Source organism: Hemibagrus wyckioides, linkage group LG23 (genome assembly GCF_019097595.1).
Source record: "Hemibagrus wyckioides isolate EC202008001 linkage group LG23, SWU_Hwy_1.0, whole genome shotgun sequence".
Classification (NCBI taxonomy): domain Eukaryota; kingdom Metazoa; phylum Chordata; class Actinopteri; order Siluriformes; family Bagridae; genus Hemibagrus; species Hemibagrus wyckioides.
In genome coordinates, this window is record NC_080732.1 from 11,279,076 (window position 1) to 11,302,284 (window position 23,209).

Sequence of the window (23,209 nt, forward strand, 5' to 3'; positions counted from 1 at the left end):
TAAGGTGAGGTTGTGGAATACAGTTTCATGTCACAGGTCATACACCATGGTAAGAAAGAGCACAGCTACAGGACACAAGGTAGTTATACTGCATCAGCAAGGTCTCTCTCAGGCAAAGATTTCAAAGCAGACTGATCTGTGCTTAGTTCTCCAAGATGTTCGGAACAACTTACCTTCTGAGTTTCTTCAAAAACTGTGTGCAAGTGTACCTAGAAGAATTGATGCTGTTTTGCAGGCAAAGGGCGCTCACACCAAATATTAATTTGATTTGAATTTATTTTCTGTTCGTTTACTTTCCATTTTGTTAATTGGTAACAAGAAACTATTAACACCTGTATTTTTAAAAGTGTTCTTACTTTTCAGCAATCTTTACAGCAATTTTATATTTTACATTAAAAATGACTCATGTAAAGTCATGTGCATGCAAACAGAATAAGAGAGAGATGAATAGAGAGAGTGTGTTATACGTAGAAAGGCAGATGGTGTGAGAGAACGGTACAGGTAGACTGTTGAGCGAGATTGTGTGTGTGCTACTTGTAGATTGATAGAGAGATGGATCGAGAGTGCGTCACTGATAGAGAGAGAAATGAAGTGAGAGTCTCTGTTCTAGCTACATTGGCTTAGGGAGACAAGAGGGGCTTGAGGCTTTCTGCATACAGGTGTGTGTTTGTGAGATTTGTGAACTGTTTAAATCATGAACATCCTGGCCTGGTGGTGAACATTTGGATCACATGGAAAAATCATGGAACATTTATGTAATAGAAACAGTGTTTCTGTAACATGTAACAGTGTGAGAAGTTATATACTATTATACGAGGTTAAAAATGAAGATGATGATGATGAAGAAAAACAGAATGTTGGCTTTGTATAATAATAATAATAATAATAATAATAATAATAATAATAATAATAATAATAATAATAATAATAATATACACTCCCGTTCACTAGGTGGCGCTAATGCGACTAAAGTGATCTGTCAAACGCTCTAAACCTCAAGCCATGAAAGTTGTTGTCGTTTAGCCATTGCTGTTCGAGAGCGTTTGTTAGCGTTGATCAGCAAATTATATCCAATTTTATTATTTCACACCGCGTAAAAACGGTATATTTTGATGAACCGGCTATAGACACGAGTCTTTTTTGTGTCGTTTCGTAAACATGGATAAAATAGCCCACGGTAAGTAAGAATGTCAACACATGAGCATTATCAGCTGCTGCACAATTTTATTCTTTTACTGAAACGCTGTAACTACGCAAAACTGTCAGTAATAGTAATTGTAGAAAAAGAACTAGACTATTACATTTTAGCTAGCCACATGGGACTTCAGTGAAAGGTGTAAGTAAAGTACTCAGGTAAACTGATTTTTTACTTTCCCATGGCAAGTACCAAAAGGCATCACGTGAAAACAAGTCATGCACCGTACAAAGAAATGCGATTATGGCCTGATGCAATTTCAATTTAATATTATTTATATAACACTCTTGACAATATGCCTTGACATGATGGAGCAGTTTTATATATACACTGATCCGGCATAACATTATGACCACCTGCCTAATATTGTGTTGGTCCCACTTTTGCTGCCAAAACAGCCCTGACACATTGAGGCCTGGACTCCACTACATCCCTAAAGGTGTGCTGTGGTATCTGGCACCAAGATGTTAGCAGCAGATCCTTTAAGTCCTGTAAGTTGCGAGGTGAGGCCCACAGCACTTAAAGGATACTTACAGGACTTAAAGGATACTGACCACTGCAGACCGGGAACACCCCACAAGAGCTGCAGATTTGGAGATGCTCTGATCCAGTCGTCTAGCCATCACAATTTGGCTCTTCGTCAAACTCGCTCGAATCCTTTCACTTGCCCATTTTTCCTGCTTCTAACACATCAACTTTGAGGACAAAATGTTCACTTGCTGCCTAATATATCCCACCCACTAACAGATGCCATGATGAGGAGATAATCAGTGAGGAGATAATTCACTTCACCTCTCACTGCTCATAATGTTATGGCTGATTGGTGTAGATCCCTAATGAGCAACTCTTTGTTATGGGCTTCATTTGATAGCTTATGTGCCTTCATGATGCATGTATGTTCTCTAACAAACTCTGGCAACCTCTGAAATTATGTTACACTTTAATTTCCCACAAGTCTAGGTAATTTGATTAATTCCCTATGTCACTGATGGGACATGGTTTTACCAGAGCTAAGTTTTTTAGCATTGTAATGGATGCTTATGCAAGGTCCTGCATGTTACCATAAAAGAGTCATATCTTTAATGGAAGAGTGAAACATGCTGTCTACTTTTTTAGCTCTGTTTTTGCCACAATAAAAAGCAAAGCAAGTTGTCAGCAGTTCTGAATAAATTGGCACCCTATGTTGCAATCAACTAGGGCTGTAAACATCAGGCTACAGTGTGATACGATTTCCATTTGGACATAGCAATGATCTGATATCCACTGAATCTATGAGTGAGTGAGTGATACAGTTTGATTTGGTATCCTTCGATTTATGTGTCCAACTTTCAGAATCTAGTCTAAGTCTACTCTTCAATCATGACGAATGATGACGGTGTAAATGATGATGATGATGATTTCAAAGGCGAATCACCTTGCTAGACTATTAAATTAATTAAATAAAAACATGAATTATTTTTTACCCAGCAGGTGTTTTTGCACACATTTTGACAGTGACAATAAATACACAATAAATTATTGATTATAATCAATTTATCAGAGTGATTACATCTAGTCATTTAAATCACTGACTTTTATAATGACACAAGTATCACCATATGTCCCAGTGTTTGCTGTGCCTAGTAGCTCCAGTGCTGCCTTGCTCTAATCATATTTTCTGTCCCTTATTGTTTCCCCACTGCTCTCGCTTTGCCATTTGTTTTATTTAGGTTTCATAATATTTTTATTGATTACTTGATTACAGTTTAATTTTTTTTTTTCAAATATTTTCTTAATATCAAATTTTGACCGTAACATTGTAAATCAAATTGAATTGAATCAAATGAAATGCTAGTATTTTTTGAGATGCTGATGTGGTAGTGTTCAGGAGAATATTTATTGTTGCATTTGGGAGCATTATTTATTTGTACATTTAGGAAAATTAGAGTGCAGTGTTCATTTATTTTGGGGTTGGAGACAGTTGGCAGTGAGGGACTATTTTTTAATAATAATAATAAGTAGAAGTAGTAGTATGTGGAATAACTGTGCAGTGCTTTGCAAGTGCTGTAAGTACTTATTTTGCAGTACTCAGTCTTACAGTTTGTATATGTGAATTTCTTAAAGAAAATTGGCTACTGGTTTAGTATATGTTTTTTTTAAGCAGATGTTGGTGACATTCAGTCAAGGTTACTGGACCATAGGCCAGTCCTACAAGGAGAGATCAGGTACTTTGTACGAGAATTTGAGGTAAGAATATGTTTTGTGTTGCTTTGTTTGTTGTGTTACTTTTGTTACTTTATGATTATGATTAAAATGGCTATGGCATCATATGCTATTTCTTCCTCAACCCTACTGAATATTTTTGCCCCACAGGAGAAGCGGGGCTTTAGGGAGTGCCGTCTGTTAGAAAACTTGAACAAGCTGGTGATTGAGACCAATGAGCAAGTATTGCCCAGATGCACCAACAACATGCAAGCAAATTTACCTGAAGCTCTCAGCTGCTGTATGTAGAAATGTTTTTTCATTATTCTAACAAGATTGAATGTGATTAAGTGTGGCTCTGTTGTTATAGTTTCTGTTTAACTTTTTGTTTGTTGGTGTCTGGTGGCCTGTTATGGACTGTCTTCCCATTCAAGTATTCTTCGGGGCTGGTGTTTCTGGGTTAGGCTCCGGATCCACCACAATCTTGAACAATGATTAGCAAAGATGAATGAAAAAATGAATGCATGTGGATCTGACATTATTCAAAAGTAGTTTTGGTTTGATGACAGGGAATCTAGTTTGATCATAACCTTAATTTCAGTGTGAACTTAATGTGTATATAATGAAAATAATGTATTTTTGATCATTTTTATATAATATATAGTATACTGTTATACAATTATGAAAAAAACACAGGACATGAGTTGTTGAATTAGCTACTAAAAAAATCCTTCTCTTACACAGTGGAAGCTGTAACTCATAGGATGCAGAGAATCCCGGAGAGGGAGCTAGACACACAATATGTAAATCCACAGACTGTTTCTGCAAGAAAATTATTAAAATAAAATACAAAAGTGCAGACTAAATTATGTGATTATGTGAAACTTTCTCTCTCTCTCTCTCTCTCTCTCTCTCTCTCTCTCTGTGTGTGTGTGTGTAGAGCATAGTTCTTCAGGAGGGTATGGAGAAACACAAAGCAGACTGGGAGGACTTTGTGAAACAGCAGTCTCGGCTAAGGGAGGAGGTGGACGAGGAGCATGCTAAAGCTGTGGGCAGACTCAGTACCCAGTACAGTGAGATAAGAAAAGACCATGCCAAGTTTTCCCACTTCTGATGCCTTTCATGGATGTTCCTGTTTTTGGACAGTATTTTTTTTTTATGTTCTTCTGCCACTTGCTATACAACGTACACAGAAAAACCTACAAATTAGGAACCCTAATTTGTTTTTCAGAGAATCTTCATGCTTGCTTTATTTAGTCTGCAAGTACTGGAATTCAATATGTGGTCAAATTTAAGAGAAAATGAGGGGTTTACTTAAAAAGATTTAGTTATTAAGAGTGTCGTGACTGTAATTCACTGAATTCCTTGAAGCTCTATTGAGGTGTATCCCTCTGTTATCACAGCTTCCAGTCTTCTGAGGTGATTTCCCACTATATTTTGGACCAAGGGCAGGGATTTGTCCCCATTCATCCACAGAAGCACAAAAGGGTATTGCATTAATGTCTGGAAAGAACGTCTAGATCTAGACCTCCAGGGTGTTCAATAGGGTTGAGAGTTCAGAGATCTGTATTTCTACACCTACCTTGGAAAACCATGTCTTTATGTAAAGACATTCGGGACTTTTGTGTGTTTCCAACATTGTGGCAATAGTTCAGGGAAGACCCTCTTATGTGTGTTATGTCTACATTTTAGGCCATTTAATGTGCATATTGAATATGTAAGATATAAATACACAGATGCGTATCTGCATTTTACATCTCAAACGTCTAGAAAGAAAAGTTTGATTATTATACCAGGTATAATTTACCAAAATATAAATTTTGAACAGAATAAGTCCTATTGTTTTTATAATTTAATATACATGTTTTAGTTTTTAATTAATTATGAGGTGCATTGAACACATCTACATTCCAGGATTGTGTCAGAAGGTTCATCAGCTTCATGGGCAAAATTTGTGTGGCCCTCCAGGCCTACAATGAGTACTGTATTGAGTGTTATACCGTAAAACCTTTGGCTAAATACTACTTTTTGTATAAAGGGCACCAGGCAGTATTGCTTACTTGCGGAAGAGATGGAACCAGGATGCACTATGGGAAGGAGCTCTGGTCAAAGTTCTGCAGGGAAACCATGGGTCCTCATGTGTAGGATGCTTTGACCCATACCACCTACCTAAATATTGTTGCAGACCAAGCATCACTTCATGGCAATGGTAATTCTCAAATGGCAGTGGCAGGATAATGTGCTCTGCCACACTGCAAAAACTGTTCAGGAATAGTTTAAGGAACATGACAGAGAGATCATGGTATTGAATTTGGCTCCAAATTCTCCAGCTCTCAATCTGATCCAGAATCAGGTGCTGGACAAGCAAATCCAATTCATGGAAGCCCAACCACACAGCTTATAGGACTGAATGGATCTGCTGCTAACGGGTTTGTGCCAGATATCACAGCACACCTTCAGAGGTTTTTTGAATTGATGTATTGACATGTCTCTCTCTGTTTTGGTGGCACAAGGGGGACCTACTCAATATTTGGCATGTGGTTTTAATGTTACAGTTGATTAGTGTGTAATTCTAAAACTGAAAAAATTCTGAAACTGCTAGTGAAAATGCTCCCATTTTTGCATTTAATTTAAATTATTAAATGTAATTATATTGCCAGCAGTTATGAGTTATAAAGTTACATTTACATGATTTTCAGAATTTTTATTATTTGGTATTTCTCTAATGACAGCACATATGGCATGAACTCCACTAGTTTGTAAAACCTGATGATTTATGATGTAAAATACACTGGAGTGTCATCTAAACTCTTTCTCTGAATGTTTAATGGAATGGATAAGGTTTAAAGAAAACTTGACCTTTTGTGCAAAGGAGTTAACATGGTCAATTTTTATATGCTCCCATTTAAATATGGACCTAGAAATAGTGTAGAACATTGAATATTTAATATTCAAGATATTGGACATTTAGTTTCTTTGCATTTGACAAGTCTGGATCAGTTGCAGAAGATGAATAGCATGCAAAGCCAAATCTGCTAGGAGCAAGTTGCACTAGCTCAGCCTTGAAACAACAAGGGACTGTAAGAACCTGCATGCCTCAGTAGATAGAAATTGATGAATCCTGTATGGGAAAAACCAGCATGAGTGTGCCAGTTTAGTAATGTGCAGTGAGAAGGACAGATGATTGCCAATGATTACCCAAAGGTTGTGTGCAGTGACAGAGAGAGTGTAGTGAGATCTGAGAGTTGTCCAGGCAGATCACAAGATCCTGATGTTGGGATGCATCTCCCGGGGACAAACAACAGCTAATTTTTGCTTCAGGTGATTAGCTGCATGAGTGTCTGAAGAAGAAACAAGAGTGTCTAAAGCAGGAAAGGAGAGGATAAGTTGAGCATCATCTACATTACAGTGGTATGAAAACTCATGTGAGGATATAACGTCAACAAGAGAGTGGGTATGGAAGAAGAACAGAAGCGGACCAAGCACTGAGCCTTGTGGGACAAAAGTGGAAAGTCTGCATTAGGAATTGTTGATTTCCTCCATGTCACCTGATGTCTGTATGTTGTTTATACAGTATATACTGTACAAAGGTAAAGGAGTGCTACTTTGTTTACTGCTGATGCTTTGAACAGCCACATTGATTTAACAACACTGGCAGAACTTGGACTTGCGGATGATTTTTTATTTTTATTTTGGGGTATATATATGTATAATCATGTATAGTTAATCTTTAATGTACTAAAAAATTTATCTTTACCACAGCCCAAATACATACATGATAGAATATGCACATACTTTTGTTGTATTAAAAATATAAATAAAAATTATTTATATATATATATAATTGAACATGGAAAAATGAACATTTTTGTTTGATTTTTTTTGTGAACTGCTGACAATATTTCTCCTAAATTCAAAACATAACTATTGTTATTTAGAGTGTATATTTAAAGGAAATGACAACACATGAAAATAACCCAAGATCATGCAGTATCTGCAGAGCTTTAATAAGTCATATAACACAAAATGTAAATAATTTGTAAACAAATTGTGTTAATGCTTTGGCTAAATAACATTAAGAAATCAGTATTTGGTGGAATAACCCCGATTTGCATGCGTTCTGGCTCCATGCTCTCCACCAGTTTCTCACATTGCTGTTGGGGAACTTTATACCACTTTTTGCAAAAAAGCAAACAGCTCAGCTTTGCTTGATGGTTTGTGACCATCCATCTTCCTCTTGATGACATTCCAGATTTTTTCAGTAGGGTTCAAATCTGGAGATTGGGCAGTGGTCTCTTATTTTTTTTCCAGAGCTGTATTTTATATATTTTATGTGTATATATAAATTATGTGGTGAATGTGAACAACGTTTGTCGGGTGAAAGTAGTAAAATCTCAGACCTGGCAACCCTGCTTTTCCGGGCTATACAAGAGCGTAATGCGTGACTAATACTCTCTTGCGGGAGTCAATGAAATAAGCAAGTAATTGCTGAGTTGCGAATCTGCTGCAGAGTAATCGGTGGATTGGGGCCTCTCCGAAAGCTGAAGCAGCGTTTCATTCACTGTGCAGCTCTTTGCTTTAGGATCATCATGGCCACATCAGCGCTGAAAATGCACCGCGTTTTAATGAGTGTCCTTTGCAGTGCATTTCTTTTCAGTGTAATATTGTGCGATAATGACACTGAAGAGGACGAGCATACCAAGCACACTTACACAGTGGAGATGTTTAATAACGCTATTTCGACTGCTCCACACTTCGTGATGTTCTTCGCACCTTGGTAAAGTTCTCTTTAACTTTGCTAGCTAGCTGTGATCTTTAGAATTGCGGTTTAGAGTTTGCGTTAACTTGCTTTATTTAATCTAATTCCCTACTGTAGTACACCTAGCTGTGTAATAATAGTACTTGTAAAATTCCCCGCAATTATCGCACATCATTTGGTTACAGGGTCTTGGTTTTGGAATGGAAAAAAGTTCCTTAATTGCTGAGGTTTGCTAGCTGTGAAAAGTAGCGTTAGCTAGATAGTTATTCCTCGTGTTACAAATGGATGTTACATCGATGGTTTACAACAGTATCTTGTTACTGGGCAAAATAAACATTAGTTTGGAAAAATCTGTAGCATTTTCCCTCACGCTAGCAGGAAGTGTTGAACAGAAGAACAATGCTAAGGCAGTCTAAGCTAGCCGGGTCCATCAGCACGAGACACTCCTTCAGCCTACGTGGCGAGAGTCTTTTTTTCACGTCATGGTCAATATCTAGTTTATTGTAAACCAGTACATCGTTAAAACTATTTTATCTTATTATTGCATGACCTGTGCTTGTAAAAGTGGTCATTTACATTACCTTGTTTTAGGAGAGCTACAACATGTACTTTGTCCTGCACAGGTGTGGTCATTGTCAGAGGTTGCAGGGGACCTGGAATGAGCTGGCAGATAAATACAACAGCATGGAATCTCCCCCTGTCTATGTGGTTAAAGTAGACTGCACAAAGGACACAAAGTTTTGCTCCAGCAACCATGGGATCCGGGGATATCCTACGTAAGCAGTACAAGTTTACTTTTCTTGAGATCTTTAGTTTGTAAGGCTAAAATGAGTTCCCACAGGGAAATTACAAATACACATCACAGAAGAGAGCAAGTTAAAACTATTCAAAATGAATAAAAAACCCAACAGTTTAAGTAAAAATGATGAAATAGTGATAAAATAGAAGTGTAAAGTAAATCTAACCCACTAAACCCCAGTACACTGTCCAATGAGCTTATTCTAGGAATATGGCTTAACACACAATAATGTCCTGGCACATGACGAACTGTTGCGCACAGGTTGATTGCTGATGGTATGAACAACCTCCTTTTACAGGGGAGCTTGAATGAGTCTGTTCCTGAAGCTGTTCTGCTGCTTGACCAGTGGATTATTGTTGGGCTATAATTCATTGTCCAGGATGGTTAATAATTTGTTTACTGTCCTCTTTGCCACATCATCAGAACCCAGGACACAGCTATCTTTCTTTCAGTTTTTTTTCCCCTATTGCTTGTCAGCTTATATGCTAGCATTTTGCTACAGAGAAGACCGCACTTGTAGACTGTTAGAGGGTCTCAAACCTCTTGCTGGAAACATAAAAGGACCTAAGCTTCCTCAGAAAGTAGTCACTGATCTTACTCTCCAGGCTGTTGTTTAAATAGACAATAAGATATTTGCAGGTGTCACCCAGCTAAATAAAATATCCCATGATATTTACTGTCATGGTCCTCTTGCTCCTGAAGTCAGTCCTCACCTTCTTGGTCACCTTAAAGAATAGATGGTTCTTACCAACCCACTCAACCAAGTTGTTTTCTAGGTCCCTGTACTTCTCTTCCTGTCTATCTCTCTGTTGTCCCTGACCACCACAGAGTCTTTGGAGAGTTTCTGCAGTTAACAGAGGTATGACTAGTACAGGAAGTAATAAGTGGTCATCTTTAAGCCCTGGGCAACTAAAATCTGATTGCTGTACACACAACATGCATGTAAATAATGTGGTACACTTATTTATAAAATGTTTGTAAGGCAGATTTCAGCATATTTTATAATGAAATATGCTGATGGTAACAAAATGTAAAGTTTCTATGTATCAAAATAACTGTGTTTAAAATAGCCTTTTAAAAATTTGTTTAAAAATCAATTGGATTTTCTATTTAAATCTTCAAACATGGGACACATTCTCATTCATGCAATTTAACTAATCAGCCAGTCCTGTGGCAGCAGTGCATAACTCATGTCAGATGTGAACAATACCCAAAGCTACAGGCCCGTATCAACCATCAAAATTGGGAATGGACTTATTTTGACTGTGGCATGACTGTGGTGCAGGCTAACCAAAACTGAATGGACAGTTTAAGACTGGAAACATGTTCTGATGAGTCTTGACTTCTGCTGAGGCAGTATTGCTATATTATGTGTATATACTCAAAGTGCACTCTTTGAAATTGTTACGTGAGCAGATTGTCAAGTCTGTGACCCTTTTATGACCTACAATTAGTAGTAAACCGCTTCTGTGTTTTGCTCCAACATGGTTATCTGTTAAATGTTAAACAGTTTTCTAGACTCTAGATAATAGGTTTATACATGTTGAGGGAAATAACCTGCTTGCACCACATAAGTGTGTGTTTTTTGTGTATAGTTTGAAGTTATTTAAACCTGAGCAGGAGGCAGTGAAATATCAGGGCCCAAGAGACCTGCAATCCCTAGAGACCTGGATGCTGAAAACTCTTCAGGAGGAACCAGAGGTAAGAACTGTCTCTCTGACCCCCTGCCTTTAGCACGAATTATTTGCTACTGGGTGCCTTTTTGTTTCATACTTTTTTTTGAAACTGTTGAAACAATGGAAGTGGTCAGTAGCTGATAATTGTTTTTATAGCTTTAGAAATTTGTAAAAACAAAATTCCATCTGCCTAAAACAAGCAGAAACGTGTGTGATTTTCCTTTGGTATGTCTTTTGATATTTCTGTGTTTCCCAGGTGCCACAAAGTGAGCCTGAGCCTCCCAAAGTGCCAGAGCCTTTGCAGGGCATGTATGAGCTTACTGCCTCCAACTTCAAATCACATGTCTCCAAAGGTATGAAAGCTTAAAATAATAATAAAATAAAAAAATTATAATTATATAATTATAATTATCAAAAATAATTTGATAGAAGGCTCTCAATTCACTATGTCTGCTTATCAATCACCTTCAACAGACTTCATTTTAAAGGATGCTTTTTGTCATAAAATGTCTTATATGTGCTTACTTTCCTTTCTTCTTTATCTCAAAGCAGGGTTTAAAAGTAACACTCTTCTCTTAACCTTCTATTAAGATTCTCTTACAATTTTAGTCAGTTAAGCTGCAACACCTGAAAACCAGTGCACACCAGTAAAAGCTTGGCCCAGTGTCGTTTTAGATTATTGTACATTTGTAATATCGAAAAGGAAAACTTAAGACAGACTCAGACTGTGCTTAATTTTGCTGTGTCAAATTCATTTGTATAGCCTGAAACAGTTTTACTTTGGGAATATTATGGCAATTTTTTTAGATTCCATGATCTCTAATTTTTTATAATTTGTTCAAATTTGGCCCAAAATAGTCAAAATGGCACTAATTTTTTTAAATTACATTCTAAAACACTGACATGATGGTAAAAGATAGAAGCCAAATTGATTTTTCTTGTCATTTCTTTCGCAGGCTCTCACTTTGTGAAGTTTTTTGCACCATGGTGTGGTCATTGCAAAGCTATGGCTCCCACATGGGAGCAGCTTGCCACTAGCTTCGAACACTCGGACTTGGTCAAGATTGGCAAGGTACATCTATTAATACTGTTGATGAAGTTGTCTTTGTATGATCTAGTTCTGACATTATATATAGAATTTTATAAAAGATTTCTTTTGTGATGTTTCATGTTGTGTTTGTGTTTGTTGTTTGCTGCAGATAGACTGTACTCAGCATTATGAGATCTGTTCAGAGAACCAGGTGCGAGGCTACCCCACTTTGCTCTTCTTTAAAGATGGAGAAAAGGTAAGGAATATACTCTTTTCCAGTGGTCTTATGCTAGGGAACAGTCATTTGTGAAAATTTGTGTGTAGATCCAAGTAAATAAGAAAAATTAGCAGATTAATGTGCTTTTGGTGCAAAGACTCTAAATCGTGGAAACATAATTCTTCCCTTATATATATTCTTTCCCTGACGCAGAAATTTGCCCTTTGGGCAGGTTTTTTGAGGCCACATTATTGATGAGACATTTTTCAAATCTTGTCACAGCCAGTCTCAGTGGCTGATGTATAAATTCATCACTGATATTTAACCTCATTGCTGTAATTTCATTCTCACCTCAAACTCCCTCTTGAGCAATTCTAAATCTTCGATACAATTTATGTCTTGGAATTGGATCAGTGGTTTCTAAATTGATGACTTCAGTTTCGCAGGAAAAATGTAGACTTTGTCATTGAAGTCGTGTTAATGACTTTGAATGATTTCTCTTGAATACATCTGGCATATTCTTTAGAAAGTGGTCACATTTGAATATGTTGTTAGCATTCAGTGTTTTTAGATTTGTTATTTTTCACTTAGCATGATTTTATTTCAGAAAATACTTTGAAAATGAGCATAAAACAACCCCTTATACAGAAAACGATGCTTTATCCTAGTTGTGAATGCAATATGTTCATCTGTCCACCTGAAATTTTATCAACACCCTTTATTATTCATCAAATGATGGATGCACTCACACTGAAGTACATTGGAAGTTTAACTCCCGACCTCCTTGTTGCTATTATCAGTGAAGACTTTCGGATTATCCCTTAATCCAGGCTTAAGGAACTGTACGGTGTAAGGTGAATGTTAATTCTGTAAGGTGAATGTTAATTCTGTCCATGCCAGAGGAGTAATGCTTGAGAAATTTACATCGCAAGAGCTACTTTTACTGTAAGTTAAGCGTGACTGTAAAAAAGTGCATGTGCTAGGGATCATCGGATCTTGAGTGCAACATCTGCAAGTGAGTAATTTTGCAATATTTTTTCTCTAAATTAGTTAGAAATATTATGTCCGCTGTAGTAACGATCGATTCAAATGACTTATTCAAGAAGAGAAATATGTAATCTTTGTGGAAATATGTGAGATCTCGTTCTTTGTGGAAAATAACAGTTGAAATTAGGGGGAAAGGAGTGGCACAGACGTAGATTGCATTTGTAAATGAATTAATGAACTGCTGTGTACACACAAAGAATTGAGATTTCCTGTGCAAAATATTACAGATAGACTGAGAGAAATTCTTTCTATGAAGCTTCAGATTATTTAGATTATTTATTTGTTTGTTTATTCATTTCTAAACCCCTTTATTTTACCAGGTTATGATTGGGTGAGGTCTGAAATTTGATGTGAATTCTCCTTTTAGTGAAAAAAGGCCAAGTAAAACAGATTGATTTTCATCAGAAAAAAGAGAAATTCTGCCCACTTTCTGTAGAATATGCCCTTATCACAGCCGAGGGTTTCCTTGTTGGAATTTGCAGATTAATGCTGTTCAGCAATTCTGTCATGTCTGTTGACTGACCCTTTCCAGTCTGGGTCAGTCAGCTCTTTGACAGTTTGGCCTTTGGTCTGGGGGAAAAAAAAAGCGGATTAAAAAATAAAGGCAGCTCATAAAAGCATCTCAAAACTCGACTCGGCCATCTGACTTCTTTGTGGTTTTCTAATCAGTGTAGCATAGACAAAACGTTTGCCCAGTTGCTCTGATAAAGTTTCAACACGACACCACAACCTTCATGATAGAATTTCAGTTGATCACTTTGCAACACAAGGCTTGCCAATGAATTAATTTGTGGATATGTAGCAGGTGTGTTTAGTCTCATTCATCCATCCCCTTAGTGATGAGGTCAAGAAGTCCCTGCATTGTGCTAACTGTTACAACTCATCTAGGTAGCCTGCAACATAAACAAGAGTGTCTCCCAGTACTTTCCTGTTCACCAACCACAAGACTAAAATCCTCATAAGAATAGCCCCTAAAATAAATAAATAAATAAAAACAAAAAAATGAGAGAAACATGCATATAACATTAGTAATCCAGTTAAGGTTAATTTTATATACTATACTCAAATATATAGTACAAAAAGGGGTTCTGGGTTGAATAGATAAACACTAATCTCCCAGGTTAAAATCACAACAATTGTGTATCACATGGGTCTGGTCGGTAGTGATGAGAAGAAAGAGCACTTTTATCAGTGGTTTAACATTTATCTCTTACGTCATCTCCACATGTCTAATCAGCCAGTGGCCAGCCATGAATGCACTTGTAACTGATTAAAAAAGAGAGGAAGAGAGTGTGACACCAAATTATATTTTGACCCAGGAAGCAACATGACCATGCTTTGTGTGCACCAACAGTTGTTACATTTGTGAGCTTCGCCCAGTCATGTCCCAAGTAATACATTATTTGTCAAACCTCAGTGTTGTACTTTTACAGTGTTGTACATACTTTTTGTATTTATGTATATATGTATATGTGTATGTGTGAAGATGCCCAGTGTTTTGCATTCAGTCAAAATGTTTAGATTTATCTTGCAGTCAGACCCCCTCTATATTGCGGTTCATATATCACGGTCCAGATATATCGTGTATTTTTATTTGGAACATAACTAATTTTTTTTGGTGGATTTTCCCAGTATATCGCAGTATCTGCAAACCTTATAGTGAATTGTTTTTATGTTGAAATAAGGTAATTTATTAATAAAAATATAATTATTAATTTCAAAATATAAACATTAATTAAAATGAAGTAAAATGTTAATAATATATAAAATACTGTTAATTTACTCGAGACCAAGAAAAGTACGGTGCGGGGAAGCTGGAGGAACAAGTCTGGCCAATCAAAATGCCCCATTCATTTAATCATGGTTGTGATTGGCTGCTGGCTATGCGTGCAGTTGGGGAAAGGGAAGCAGATTTCTCCAGTTCTTTAGAGTGTCACTGTCCCGAGTGTCGTGTTGTTCTGTATACGTTGTATTTTTACGTTTTTTTTCTGCAAGCCCTGTTATGTCACCCAAATGCTCTGTACCATCTAAGGCTTCTGGCAAGGAACATACATGCATACAGTACTCACTATAAATGAGATTTCTACGAATTTACCAAAAATTCACTTGCTATATGCTTGCAAATGTTTTCTGTGTGTGTTTAAAGAGTGTGGGAGGGTCATTTACGGCTTAAACAATAAAAAAAAAAAAAAAGCATTTGGGGGTGGCGTCCATGTATTGCGGATTTTCGTTTATCGCGGCTGGTTTTGGAATGTAACTCCCGTGATAAACGGGGGATTACTGTAGCATCTTTTTGTTAGGACAAACGTCCACAAACCTGGCCAGAATGCTTGATGGGTACAATTGAACTTGTCTTTCATTTTTTTTTTAGTTTCAATATTTTGTCTGCTCGTACCTGCCCATGCATGCAATTGTGTTTTTTTTTTTTTTGGTTCGAATAATTACGACTGGACTTTTGCAGTATTTGAAAATTGACAGTTTCCCTGTCAATTTTTCTTTTACCTATCTGCATTGCAATATTTATGTTAAGATTGGAAAACAACTTTGCATATGAACACCACTATTAGGTGGTAACTTTTTTTTAACACTGTCTACAGTGGCTGAGGACGAAAAATGGCTGCCTTAATGTAATAAGATTTTTCTTTTGAGAACCTCATACACTGACCAGCCATGACATTAAAATAACCTGCCTATTATTGGGTAGGTCCCATTCATGTTGGCAAAACAGCACTTGTCCATCAGTGGACGGGTATATCCCACGCCTTCACAGGTGCCCCTTTAAAGAGATAATCAATGTTATTTATTTCTATAGCTGATAAATGTTAAGATTTATTAAGAGGGCCAGTGAAAAATGATAATTTTTAATTTAAACATAGACATCTTGGTGCAAAAACCTTGTTCAGAGGTGTCTTCCACAGAAATGACAAACCACGTTGTACTCTTCATTCAGCCTTTTATTGCAAGCTTTAGTTTTTAACTTGAACCTTCACCTGGTTGGTTTGTTTGCAGGTAGATCAGTACCGGGGAAAACGTGATCTGGAGGCCTTTAAAGAATTTGTGGATAATCAGTTAGCAGCTGCCTCTTTAAAAGAACAGGCTGATGCTGAGGATGCAAAAGGCAATGAAGTTCCACAGAACACAGAGTCTGTTAAAGATGAGGTAAGGCGTGTATGTGAAAAGATTTCTAACAGTGGAATTAAAATATTTATTGAAACTCGTGTTTAATATGTAAATTTTCCGCATACTACTGAACATTTGGATATCCTCAGTGTTTATTAATAATAATCGTACAAAACGAGGAGCTGTGTGCCCCCTCTGCCTTTTTTTTGGAGCTCAACTAGTCTAGCATCATGCTTCCGATCCCAACATTATAGCTTCTATTTCCACATGCTGGTGAAAATGCACAATTCTATGGAATTGTCTGGTTCAGTTTTAGCCATCTGAGCATGATGCACAAAGTATGACATCCAAAATGCAGCTACTGAAAATTTTCTTCTGTAGGTCACTTTAGGGTAGACATCTTTTGCATAATTTTCGTCCATACCACTTTTAAACCACATCAGTACAAACAATAGATAATCTTATCAATAAACCTCTGCAGCTTATTATTCAAGAATTTCTGCCTTTGTCTGTTCTTGTCTGTTTATTTGTTTGTTTATTTCTCTCTTTTAAGTCCAATGTTAAAATCCTCACTGAAGGCAACTTTGACGAGTCTATTGCTAAAGGGATTTCCTTCATCAAGTTTTATGCTCCATGGTAAGTACTTCTCAATTGCTTTTTTCGACTTTCCATTTTAAAGGTTTTACAGTTTTACTTAAAAAGCATAACAATTTCACTTGCAGTAAAGGATTACAGATCAGAATTTCTGGTATTTACATCTACTGTAGTTGGGTTAAAATACTTGGCAACTTTGGCGGTAGACCACTCAGTTTTTTAGATGAGCAAGTATAGGACCATGTTTCTAAAAGTAAATAAAAGTTACACATCCCTTGCTTGCAATAATTGTATCAAGCCTGTGACCCACTGACACCACAACTGCTTGTACCGGAGTTCTTTCGGTTTTTTTGACTTGGTCAGTCTAAAACTTTCCCCGGATGAGGTGCTTGTGTATTGGCCGTGTGTTTTGGGTCACTGTCTTGCTGCATGACAAGCTTTTCCCAATTAGATAGAATGCATTTTTTTTGTAAGTTGTCAGACAGAATGTTTCTGAAGACTTCTGAATTCATTCTCCTACTATGATTGAGTTGAATCATCTATATATAGATTAGTTTTGAGTTATTTGAAAATTAAAAGCATGTATTGATGAGATGATTTGGAAATAATTGTTTCTGTATTATGTTCCCTCAGCCAGCAGTCCTTTGTTTACATTTTTCTGCCATTGTTGTTCATTTTGACGTCTAAGCTAGCACACTGTACTACTGATATAGGCTAACTAGCAAACCTATGTGAGTGAACCAAGGCAAATACCAAAAGCTAAATTTCATAGCATTTTTTAATGACTGTATGACCTTAGCTAAACACTCAAAGTAGCTTGGTATGTTTAGACAGTCGGTTCTTTTCAAGCTACATCTACTGACAGACCAAAAGCTTACAAGAATTCTTTTCCATTCTTTTGGAATGACAGCTACATGAAAAGTTTAAAGAGCAACAATACTACTGGATTGAATACTATTATTAGTGGATTGAATACTATTATTTTTACCTCAAAATAGTGTGTGGATTGTGAAGTTGCTATATTTTTGGTTGTTTGTGTTCGCTAATTATACTGAGAATACATTGATTTAACATGATTGATTAACCAGCTAGCTAGCAACTAGTAGCAATTTAGCATTTTACATATTAATAGATAGGTAATTTGTGAAAGGAAGCCCCAGGATTGCAGGTCACAAACAGGTCTGTATTTCTGAAGGCAGTGACTCATACTCAGAATGCCAATGTACAATGTGTGTTATTTTGTAGGTGTGGCCACTGCAAAAACTTGGCTCCCGTGTGGGAGGACCTGTCTAAGAAGGACTTTCCTGGCCTGACCGATGTCAAGATTGCTAAAGTGGACTGTACTGTAGAGAGAACACTCTGCAACAGATTTTCTGTGAGTCACATACTGCTGGTCCTGCAAATAAGATTTTTTTTTTTCATTTGAATAGCTAGTTTTCTTTACCTCTGTCTCATTTCTTTATTTGTATAAATACTTTCCTGTTTATTAGGTACTAGTTATGAGTACGTTAAATGGAAACACACTTTAGAAAATCAGTGTAAGCTGCTTGCAATATAATTGGCAACAATACAGTGTACAAAACAATTGCAAACTACTTGTAGCAGCAGTTAGAAGCATTCAGCTTCAAAGATAATTTGTTCTGTGTCCTTCCAAGCACACTCAGAGGTATCATTATCAAAGTCTATGATCAAGAGACTATTTCATGAATGTAAATACAGGGGTTGTACCTCAAGAGGAAAACCACTGGTAACACTCAAGAACAGATAGACCAGATCAAACTAGACTAGCTAGATAAAATCCCAGTCAAAATCTACCCAGTTCTGTAATTACATTCCTTGGACAGATGAAACCAAGATTAACTTGTACCAGAACGATGGGAAGAGATGAGTTTGGAGAAAGAAAAGAAGGGATCACAAGCCAAAACAAGGCATATCTGTCAAATCTTGTGAGCATATATGGGAGTCTCTGGTGTTTATTGATGTGATTGTTAATGGAAGTATCAGGGTGAATTCTAAAGTGTATATTAGAGTTATACATTCTGGTCAGATTCGGTTAAATACTGCAAAACTGATAGGGCGTCACTACATAGTACAGATGAATAATGACAGAAACAAATACTGCAAAAGCAATCAAGGAGTTTCTAAGGTAAAGAAATGGAACCTTCCCACATGCTGCAACTGATGGTGGCTGCAGTAAAGCCCTGGAAATGCATTCAAGGGAGCAAACAACATATTTTTTAATGTATTTTTGATGTATGGGTTCCAGACTCCAGGCAGTCATTGACTACAAAGGATGTTCTTCCAAGTATTAAAAATAATTCTTAAAATTATGGTACATGTCCAATAAATTTGAGCCTGTGAAAATGGAGAAACTATGTAAATAAATGGCTGCTAAACAGTTAATGCTATATTTTTGTTAATTCTCTTGATTTATAGCTAAAAAGTCTACATTTTGATCAGATTTTAAATCCATTTCGATGGTATAGAGAGGCAAAATAAAGTTATGGACCTGACTGTATATACAGTCCCCTCTAGGAAGGGCAATCATTTTTTTGTTTTACTGTACACTGTAGACATTTGGCATTGTGACCAAAATGGGTATGATAGAATGTCAGCTTTCATTCTTGATATTGTTTGTACATGGCCTTTGTTTAAACCCACCAATTTTTCAAGAATCAGAAATATTGGAACACATGACTGACTGGTGTTTCTTGTTGCCTAGATGTGCTCTGTTAGATTAATTGTTTAAAACATGTAATATTGCTGAATGACTAGTTTTGGTTTGAGCCCTGGGTTCACCTGTAAAGACTGCATTTGTTAAGAAGGATAAAGTAGCATGAATACCAAAAAAACTGTCTGTAAGAACAGCATCTTTAAGCTAAGAATGGAGAAAAAATCAGAGCTGATACAATACAAAATTTTTGAAATGTCCAGCAAAAGCACCAAGTCACTCACCAAAACCTATCCTTGAACATCCATTTCACCTCCTGAAGAGGAGACTGAAAAGGGAAATGCCCCAAGACAAGCAACAACTGAAATAATGTCATTTGGTTCTGGCTTGATGCAGTTATTACAAGCAATGGATATGCAACCAAATATTAAGGGCAATTCCCTTTTCTGTTCTTATCTCTTGTCTGTTCCAATCTGATCATTTTATTCACTTAAATATTGGGTGGTCTGACAGCAAAGGTTATATGTTCTAAATTGTTTAACAAAACTAGTAAATATCAAGAAAGCTGAAATTCTGATTTAGTTTTTATCTTTTGATGTTAAATGTAAATGTCTTCAGTGGATAGCAAAAAAGAATTGACCTTTCTCTTTCCAAAACGTTCAAGGAGAGTAGGTATATTTTATATTTTGTGTTATTAATATTGATGTGAAATTTTAATTTTGATTTGGAATAAAGAAAAAAACCCTACATATTGAACCAAATCTTTTGTTGATGTTTCATCACTGCAGGTGAACGGATACCCGACACTGCTGATATTCAGAGGAGGACAACTGGTTGAAGAGTATAACAGTGGACGGGACTTGGAGAGCTTGCACAGCTTTGTTATGAAGCAAGCCAGAGATGAACTGTAGCACTACCTCATTACTCGCACCTATCTTGTTCTATGTTTTCTCTCTCAGCTAGGCAGCACTTATTTCTATAAATGAAAACATCCTCCTGCAGAAATATTCAAGAGCCATTCTTCAGCTTTTTTGCCTATTTTTTATATGAGCAATTACTATAACTTTATCATTAAATGAAATCCGAATGCAAGTCTGTTTTACTTGGAGACCAACGGATTGAAAAGGTACTTCTGATTGACAACCACTTCACCAGGAACAGAAATACCTCCTCTTTTCCTTACCCCAAACCTGTCTATTCAACATTTGGTAGGCATTATAGTCTGGTTTATTGGTCCAGCAATAGTTTGTTGTGACTGTAAGAAGATTCTTGTACCTTGGCTCTCAGGGAGAATTTTTTTGTTTTAAATATAAGAGGTTGTTCATTCTGCCATTTTTATTGCCCTTTTCACTCAGTTCCTATTATATGTTGAATTGTGTTGACTTCTTTACAATTAAAAACTACACAATTGTGGTTTGCCTCACATATCAGTTATATAAGGTTTCCTTGTGGGGAAAACTCAGAATTTAAAGCCAGCTTCAGTCATAGCTGGTCTATATTTTCCCCCAACTCGGCTTACTTATTACACCCTACCAGTTAGTTATAAAACTCATTTACAGCTAGTGCACAGTGCATTAGTGCAGGCAAAACACAGCTTCTAGGAGTCCTTTCTCACATTTTTCTTCATTTTGTTTAAATCTTTGAATAGAAAATGTATCATTTTAATGCTAGAATTATCATCATATGAAACTTGAAAACTGAAATACTGAAATGTCAATTTTACCAGTACTTATGTTTAAAAAAAACACTGCAATTTTATGCATATGATTATTATCCAATCCATGTTACTGGGTTTCTTCTATACCTGTTTCTATACCTATAGATTAATTTGGGGGGGGGAAACATACATTTTGTCCATGTAGAATGCAGCAAATGCAGAAATAGACAAATGTATTTCAGTACCAAATGATTTTGTACAAAATATTTGAAAAATTGTACTACAAATGTCATTAAAATTTTTTAATCCCAAAATTGGGCTCTAATAACTCTATAAAATACTTCCTAAAAGGGTGCCAAAGATATCAACAAATTTGCACACAGATACAGTGGCTTGGAATTACAAACCTGGAGTACTTGGAAGGTACTTGGAACAAAATGTTTAACTCATGACAATTTTTTCTATGATTAATGAAATAGTAGCATATAAATGGAGGACCAGTCAGCCTTTTTATAACCATGTGCTGTAAACAAGTGCTTTGGCTGAAGATTAAGGTTTCACGTGCACTGATCAGCCATAAGATAAAAAAAAAAAACACCACAAGCTTAATATTGTGTAGGTGCCTTGTACTGCCAAAACAGCTCTGTCCCATTAAGGCATGGACTCCATAAGACTTCTGAAGTTTCACTGTGGTATCTGGCACAAATATGTTAAGTAAATTTAACACAGTGAATTCTTGTCATGTTCTTCAAACCTTTCCTGAGCAATTATTGCAGTGTGGCAGGATGCTTCATCCTGCTGAATGAGGCTCAACAGCTGAGAGCTGTTTTGGCAATACAAGGGGGACCATAGAGTGTCCTACTATCTATCTATTGGAAAGGATTTGACTTTGCAATTAAAAATTCAGTTATTTTAGTGGAAACATGCTATTGCCTAAAGTTTAATTAGGCTGTAGCAGCCAGATGGTTTGGCCAATGAAAACTCTATCAGTGTGTTTGTGTCAGCAACTTCTCTAGTTGTTAGAGTTCATATATTATTCTGATCAGATGAACAGCCTAGAACTAGTTTGAAAAAGAATTTTATATAAATTTTTAGAACATTACAGATGGCAGGATGTATAGCCATCAAACATAATTAAACCTGTTGCTAGAAGGAAAACTCAGGAATTCTGCTGATATAAAATTTTTAGGTTGTTCCCTGCCGTTGGGAAGATATTGACAAGGTAAATTCATTTATTATAGTGACCCCTTTAGGTTGTTATCGGTAACTACCAAATCTGGTTCCAGTATGTCAATGATAACCCTGGCTTATAACTAACTAAAATTAGGCTCTACCTCATTAGAACAAGTTCCTAAAAGCATGTTTCACATATTAAGTAAATTGTTAAAAATCTGAGTGGACAGAGCTAAATGGTTCAAAAGGCACATTTTTAAACTCTTCACTACTCATACTACACAAAATAAATGATTGTTTATAAGTGCAAAAATGTAAATGATCAAGTTAAGCATGATTGTGGGTTATCATCAAAGATCCAGTTGCAGATTAGTATAGAGATGCCACATACAAAATATCATCTAAAGTAAACTTAAGAAACAGTCATCTGACCTTAGCTCCACTCTTCATGCATAACCTCAGAATCTTGTCCTGTATAGGTGTTTCAAGAAGAATAGTTTCACAGCCTAACAGCATAGTGGAAAAGCATAGTTCCTTTTCGCAATCATAGCTATACCCCGTGTCCAATCTGAAATGAGTATGTGATGTGTAGTAAGGACTTAACGAAGTTGTTTTTTGCTTTTTGTGTGTTTTTCCACTGATACGTTGGGTTCTCTCAATAATTCTTTAAACATTCAAACATTCATATTTGTAAACAAAATGGCCACCACTTGTTAGACAGTACTAACAAGGCAGTGTACTCTTTGCATTTTGGGAAATGGTGATACAAAAGTGAGTGGGGCAACTATGTGTTAACCTGTCACCAAATTTTTTTTATATTAACATAATTAATTAAAACACATCGGCCAGGCATCCTTCCACAGGCATTTAAAAGCAGAGATTTTCAAATAACATGTCTTCCAAAAGCCAATCAATCCAAGTAGGGCAGAGCTTGATTTAATAAAACAGCCCAGTAATGGGTTGGTATTCCATCCAGGGTGTCCCCAGCCTTGTACCCTGTTTTACTGAAACCCTGTCTAGGAAAGTGAAACAGAAAATGGATGGATTAAATTATTTTGCTTAAAGTTGTATTTTCAGTTCTACTGGGTAA

The 23,209-nt window shown here is 36.4% G+C and overlaps 2 protein-coding genes across 2 annotated transcripts; both read left to right on the forward strand.

Annotated features, from left to right (window-relative positions):
* The first annotated feature begins 984 nt into the window (after window positions 1-984).
* On the forward strand, window positions 985-7,188 carry bloc1s5 (biogenesis of lysosomal organelles complex-1, subunit 5, muted). Its single transcript, XM_058376358.1, has 5 exons — window positions 985-1,177; window positions 3,339-3,421; window positions 3,548-3,677; window positions 4,121-4,179; window positions 4,317-7,188. Exons 1-5 carry the CDS (start codon window positions 1,159-1,161, stop codon window positions 4,488-4,490), a joined length of 465 nt encoding a protein of 154 aa, XP_058232341.1. The 5' UTR covers window positions 985-1,158; the 3' UTR covers window positions 4,491-7,188.
* A 653-nt stretch (window positions 7,189-7,841) lies between these two features.
* txndc5 (thioredoxin domain containing 5) lies at window positions 7,842-21,260 on the forward strand. The gene is made up of 10 exons (XM_058376357.1): window positions 7,842-8,153; window positions 8,759-8,911; window positions 10,530-10,635; window positions 10,867-10,963; window positions 11,567-11,682; window positions 11,810-11,896; window positions 15,914-16,063; window positions 16,578-16,660; window positions 17,864-17,993; window positions 20,078-21,260. Exons 1-10 carry the CDS (start codon window positions 7,966-7,968, stop codon window positions 20,198-20,200), a joined length of 1,233 nt encoding a protein of 410 aa, XP_058232340.1. The 5' UTR covers window positions 7,842-7,965; the 3' UTR covers window positions 20,201-21,260.
* The last annotated feature ends 1,949 nt before the right edge of the window (window positions 21,261-23,209 follow it).

What these genes read in the sequence shown, in the direction of transcription:
- txndc5 (XM_058376357.1), top strand. Translation starts at nt 7,966, where the DNA reads ATGGCCACATCAGCGCTGAAAATGCACCGCGTTTTAATGAGTGTCCTT. An exon ending in GTGATGTTCTTCGCACCTTG is followed by an intron (nt 8,154 to 8,758) that starts GTAAAGTTCTCT and finishes TGTCCTGCACAG; the next exon opens with GTGTGGTCATTGTCAGAGGT. An exon ending in CTCTTCAGGAGGAACCAGAG is followed by an intron (nt 10,636 to 10,866) that starts GTAAGAACTGTC and finishes TGTGTTTCCCAG; the next exon opens with GTGCCACAAAGTGAGCCTGA.
- bloc1s5 (XM_058376358.1), top strand. An exon ending in ACTTTGTACGAGAATTTGAG is followed by an intron (nt 3,422 to 3,547) that starts GTAAGAATATGT and finishes TTTGCCCCACAG; the next exon opens with GAGAAGCGGGGCTTTAGGGA. An exon ending in GGGAGCTAGACACACAATAT is followed by an intron (nt 4,180 to 4,316) that starts GTAAATCCACAG and finishes GTGTGTGTGTAG; the next exon opens with AGCATAGTTCTTCAGGAGGG.